This window comes from Prunus dulcis, chromosome 4, assembly GCF_902201215.1.
Source record: "Prunus dulcis chromosome 4, ALMONDv2, whole genome shotgun sequence".
NCBI lineage: Eukaryota > Viridiplantae > Streptophyta > Magnoliopsida > Rosales > Rosaceae > Prunus > Prunus dulcis.
In genome coordinates this window covers 10,634,416-10,640,447 of record NC_047653.1, presented here as the reverse complement: position 1 = coordinate 10,640,447, position 6,032 = coordinate 10,634,416, and the positions used below count along the sequence as shown (strand labels likewise).

The window sequence follows — 6,032 nt, the reverse complement described above, 5'->3', positions numbered from 1 at the left end:
AAATGCGAAATGCACGCATCATCCATTCTCCTACGGCTGTAGAGTGAAAAATCAATGGCCTCGGCCCTACAGGTAGGTACTTGTGCCGATTTTGTTGGTATGCAGTTATGAACAATTAATTCTTTGTGACCAATTTTTTTTTTTGTATGCTAGTTATTAATTCGTACTGTTACATTTCTTTCCCATTTTCATGACGCTTTTGTCTTAGGGTAAGGTGAGAAATGGTAAAGGCCCTAAACCCTTTCGTCTTCTGTGCTAGGGGTGAGAAATGATAAGGCCATACGATATGAAAATTTCTTTGTTTTGGTCATCAATCCAAATAGCTTCATTCTTTCATTTAATTTCGTGTTAAAATATTTATTTGGTAAATTATTGTTGCAAAAGAAAATGGACAGGCTATCAAGGTTAACCTTTTTCTGCCCACAAGACAGGCTTTATTAAAGGCATGAAGTAAAAAAACCTATGGAACTGGGTATTGACTTCTGGCTTTATAAAAAAAAAGGAAACAGGACATGTTTCCATGTACTAGTTTGTTCCCATTTGAAGAAATTGTGATATATGCTTGTCTCTAAACTTATACCAGAACTCAAGCATTGTTGGTAAAATAAACCAAATTGATGTATTTGAATCAAGTGGCAGGCAATCAAATTATCTCCTTTTCACATCTCTTCCAAATGTGTGAGTGAGCTACTCCTCTTCCTTTTTTTTCCACATCTCCTAAGAGAGGCTTACAAATCTGCAAATGGAGAAAATCAGCTGTAGGCAGCAAAAATAAGTGGGCTGCCTTTGTTGTATTAAAGAGGTCCAAAAACCCTTCAAAAAGTTGAAAAATAAGGAGAGGCCAAACCATCGTTAGCCTTCCCGAGAGAGAGAGAGAGAGAGAGAGAGAGAGAGAGAGAGAGAGAGAGAGAGAGAGAGAGTACCTTCTTGGCCTCAACAAAGGTTCAAAAAATGGTCGTTGGTCTCCTCGGGCCAGTGAAAGGCCAGCAACGCTGAGGTCTGTTAAGTGGACAATCAGGGCTCATCAATGGTTGGCTTTCTTTTCGTAAGAAGTTAAGAACATTTACTCGTGCATTCAAAGTTCTGTTTTAATTTCTCACTCGCTCTATTCATACCCATATCGACATGTTAACGCGTAAATCTCAGGCACAAAAAACCTTTTATAAGCCAAACGTCAATTGCTTTATTAATCTTCATGATGGGTTAGGCACCAAAATGTTATTCATATTGTTATTGAAGGAGAGATTCTAGTGATTGACATGCTCTCGGAAACAAACTTCCAGCACCTTGGGGTCGTAGGGTCTCATTAAGTCATATATAATCCTCAAAGGCGCATGCTGAACCTTGGAAGGAACTGCAGCTTTGCTTCTATTAGTATGTTTGTTGTAAAAGTTAGAAAAAGGAGGAGGGAAATTCACACACACGTATCATGGGACTTGAACCTATCGTCTTGGTGAGAAGAGCACAGGTAAATGTAGGTTTACTACCGTGGACCTTGTTTGTAAAATTATATATATTTTTCAATATTAAAAATGAATTTAGTTAAAATGTAGGTTTGGGTGTGGAGATCAATTCTTGATCAACATGGTGCAATGAAACACACTTGTCTTTGGGCTCCAAATACCAGAGAGGCCCAAAGGAAGTGGTAGCGTAGAAGTCACAACTGAGTGAAGAATAAGATGCTAAAGTAGTAATGAAATGGCATATACGTAGCGTCAAGTCAATTAAACTAAATAAAAGCGCACCAAAAACGCTAACACAGAAAGCGAGCGAGCGAGAATCGGTAGAGAGAGAGAGAGGAGAGTCAGAATAGAAAGAAAATCCATTTGCCGAAGATTTCGATTTTAGGGTTAGGTTTTAGGGTTTTGAACTTAGAAGCCATGTCGACGGTCACCAACAAAACGGCACCGTCTCAGCAACCCCAGCAGAGCAATGCCAAGCCAGGTCTCAGGAAGCCCGTCTTCACCAAGGTTGAGCTCCTCAAGCCGGAGACCATTGGACACACCCTCGTCGCTAAGGTCCTCACCTCCAACCCTGTCTTGCAAAAGGGCCGATCGGTCTCTCAGCACCTCCGCCAGACCCGAATCTCTGAGTGCCTCATTGGGGACGAGACTGGGACTATTCTCTTCACTGCTAGGAATGATCAAGGTATTGGCTTTTCTTATTTTCCTGTTTGTTTGGTTGCCTGGAAAATCGAGGAAATGATGGGAAATTTAGCTTATTCATTTTTTGTGTTTGGATTGTGATAAATTGACTTTATTTGGCCATTTGGTTTAATAATAAATCCATGTGTATTATGTTTATCTTTTACTGATTTGTTTGTATATGTGTTGGTTGCTGACAAAATGGATAGGATTCAAACGAGAAAGGGAAACTCAAATGAATTAGAAACAATGGTTTTAGTAGGCTTGTGGGCATTGTATTCACTGCACGTTTAGTAAATTTTTTGTTTTGGTCTTCTTCCAGTTTTTTTGGCTTGATTTAGCCACCTAAATAAGGTCTCGTTTCTGAAATGGACATTTTGTTATGTATTTTCTCTCTGTTTGCCTTTTCAAAATATTGAGACAATGCAGTAAATTTTGGCCGCAAAAAAACCTGGAACAAATATCTATGCCACTGGTAAAAATCTGCTTATTAGTTATGCCATTAAGAGATCTTTGGTTTTATCAAAGAAAAGTCAAAAGTTACACATTACTTATTCTCTTTGCTGGTATTTGGTGAAGTTCTTAAGAGATTGATTGGAACCACAAGCTTTGTGATTTGTATAGTTTTCTGTTGTTTAAACTCTGTTTGTAGTAGGCTTGGTGCTGTTGAGTGCCATTGTCTCCAATACTTGGATTAATCAAGACATCTTTTTCGTTATTAGTACTATATATAACTATTTTACTATCTGTTTGCGGTGTTTTTGTTAAATCTTTTAACTATGCAAAGAAATCTGAAATGAACGAAATAGCTTTATGATCGATAGATATTATGGCGGACTTGATATATATTGGTACAATAAGCAGCGTGTTGCAAGTATAAAATTTAGAAGAAAAAATAGGAAGAATTGGGGCATTGAAGCCTTTCTTTAAAAGGCTGGCAGAGTCAAGTTTGGATTGAGTTTGCAGCTAGATGATAGGAATTAAGTACTAATACTTCATCCAAAACTTGTGAAATTTAGTTAATAGTACTTTGTAATATGAAAAATATTACAATGGTCTGGCATCTAATAAGTGCTTGTTTGGGATGGGACCTCTGTAGAATGTTTAGTCTATTGAGGATGATGTAGATGTGATATTTTTGGATCTTAGGACATGATTTGAGTAGAACTCTTTACTACAGAAAATGAGCAATATATTGGCTTACATAAGTTGCTCAACTTTATCAGGATAGTCGAGGATATTTGGCGTTAAGTCTAGTTGAGCAATTCTTCTGTTGCACTTCACATAGGTAGCTCCTGTTGAGTTAGAGTCTGACATTTGATCATCTTGATGTAACATTATGTTTTAACTTTTGAACAATCTGCCTCAATGTAAGCTTATGTTGATGCTATGATTAATCCGCCTAATGTTGTTTCTTGAAACCAATGTATTAATGTTCATAAGGTTTTGCTTTGTCTGTTGAAAATGGCTATGGAAATGAATTTCACTCCTATTCAAGTTCTCTTATAAGATTTTGATGCCAACATGTATAAGTATTCTAGTTATGTTTATTGCGAAATTTTGCTTGGAAGGTATTATACAACCAACTGTAGCTTCACAGTTTTTTGATTTATGTGTTTTACTGAGATGATTATTCTACTTTACTATATCTTTTATTTCTATGTTGTTTGCTCAGTTGACTTGTTGAAGCCTGGTACAACTGTTATTCTCCGCAATGCAAGGATTGACATGTTCAAAGGATCTATGAGGCTAGCAGTTGATAAATGGGGCCGTATTGAGGTCACTGAACCTGCAAATTTTGTAGTCAAGGAGGATAACAATCTGTCTTTAGTTGAATATGAGCTGGTGAACGTTCAGGAGGATGGAGGGGCTCCGCCTGGTAGTTAGTATATTTTGACAGAAGAATCAAGTATCAAAATCTATAAAAGGTTTGATGGTTGGTTTTGTTCTTAATTAATAGTAATATGCTGTTGCTGCTGCTGCTTGGGTTATATCCTATTGATGGAATGTTTAGTTTGGGATTGGTTAGGAGATGTTTTTGTGGAAAAGACTCGGTGTTTTAATATAATTTTCATGGCTTAGAGTGTTGTTCGATGTGGCAGGAACAGCTTGTGTCCTTTACTGAAAGGTGGAAATGTAAGCAAGTGTTAATTTTCTTATATTTCTTCTCATCTTTAGCATCCATCAATTCCATACTTATTTTGTGCTTTTTCTTTTTCTTGTTTACATCCATCTGTTGAATTCTTCGGCAATATTATATGTGCTAATTGCTTAGATCGACTTGTTGGTTGTTGAAAAAATTTCTAAGACTGAAAGCTGGTCAGAAAATTTAACAAAAGCCATCCATTTGGGCTTGAAGCACTTGACTCTGTTCAAGTGCATAGCATTCTTGTTCCAATTGGGGTCCAAATATAATCATTCGCATTAATTTTCGACTGTTTATGGTGTTTATGTCGTTTTACTTTTTACATTTCTTTTTTTACTCATGAGTGCTTCTACTACTACCACCGGCCCCTATCCAATTTTCCCAAACACCCTTATATCTCATCAAATTCTGAAAAAATAATCATCATCTTTCCCCATACACTATTATTTAGGCTACATTACAGTTTTGGTACGTGTTATTTGAGCAATTTTCACTTTGGTCTGTTTCAATTTTAGCAATTTTAATATTGTAATATGCTTAGTTTTGCAATTTTGGTCCCAATCAATGATTCTGTTAAAATTGAACAGAATTTCAATTCTGACCTGGTAGCACTACAGCTTGTCTTGAGCATGGGTATTTTTGACATTTCAAGTGCGTTAACTTTGTGAGAACGTGAGAGAAAGTATCGAAAACGACATTTCAAATTCACCTAAAACCCGAATTTACGTGGGCAAAGTCTCATGTTTTGAACCAACTAAAGACGTGAAAGAGGCTTTCTTATGTACTCGGTGCACATGAGATTAAAGTGGAAAACTTCTCAAACTATAGGATTTTGCCCACTTGCTAATATAACATTCTTCTCACACCCCAAGATTATCATCCCACCCATTCTCTTCATATTTTCTTTCTTCCATAAACGCTCATTGTATTCCCTCACCAAAGTATGAATCCACTCTTTCAAACACCCTGTGTTTGATTATTTGTCTTCAATGTTTTTTTTTTCTTCTGAAGTCTTTCTTATTGAGAGAGGCGATGACATACTAAACTCTCACATACTAATTGAATATTAGGACTCGAATCCAGGACTTTTCCTGGAGGAGCAATTGCTCCAAACCACTACATTGGTCGGTCTTTATTTATTTATTTATTTTGTGTGAATCACTAGTGGATCCTTTGCCAATGCCGTTGCCACAAAAGAAACAAAGAATCAGGCAGAAATCTCTCAAAGAAAATGGACGAATACCAAAATGATAAGATTGCGATAAATGTCTAAAACATAAACATTCCTTCTAACTTTGATTAGATTGCGATAATGGAAGAAAAATTATGAAACCAGAAGGATTTGGATTAGAAGCTAAAAAAATTGGATCAGATTTGCTAGGGTTAATGGTCAGAATATGTGAACAAAGGATTTATATCAACTAGCTGTACAGTTGAATCAAGGGTTTTTTCCTTCTTTACATTACTACATTGTTGCTGCCTGAATTCATTACAATTATCAATCTCCTTGTCGTTTTCATCAAGTCATGGATGTTTCATCTCCAATGCCATCTCGTCCCAAAACGGAAACATAATACCGCCGCGAACCTTTAAGGATTCATAAGGGCACTGAGCTCAATGACAAAACCTACGTCTTATGTTCCCTAAGATGTTGCAAGGCCTTCCATTTTAAAAATAAAATCAGAGTTTATCCTGCTTAATTATTTGCAAGCTGTCTTCCAATCGACACGAAGCTTCATCAT

At 36.6% G+C, this 6,032-nt stretch overlaps 1 protein-coding gene across 1 annotated transcript; it reads left to right on the top strand.

Annotated features, from left to right (window-relative positions):
• The first annotated feature begins 880 nt into the window (after positions 1 to 880).
• LOC117624314 (uncharacterized protein At4g28440-like) lies at positions 881 to 4,352 on the top strand. The gene is made up of 3 exons (XM_034355480.1): positions 881 to 919; positions 1,794 to 2,148; positions 3,820 to 4,352. The coding sequence occupies exons 2-3, from the start codon at positions 1,881 to 1,883 to the stop codon at positions 4,029 to 4,031; spliced, it is 480 nt and encodes a 159-aa protein (XP_034211371.1). The 5' UTR covers positions 881 to 919; positions 1,794 to 1,880; the 3' UTR covers positions 4,032 to 4,352.
• The last annotated feature ends 1,680 nt before the right edge of the window (positions 4,353 to 6,032 follow it).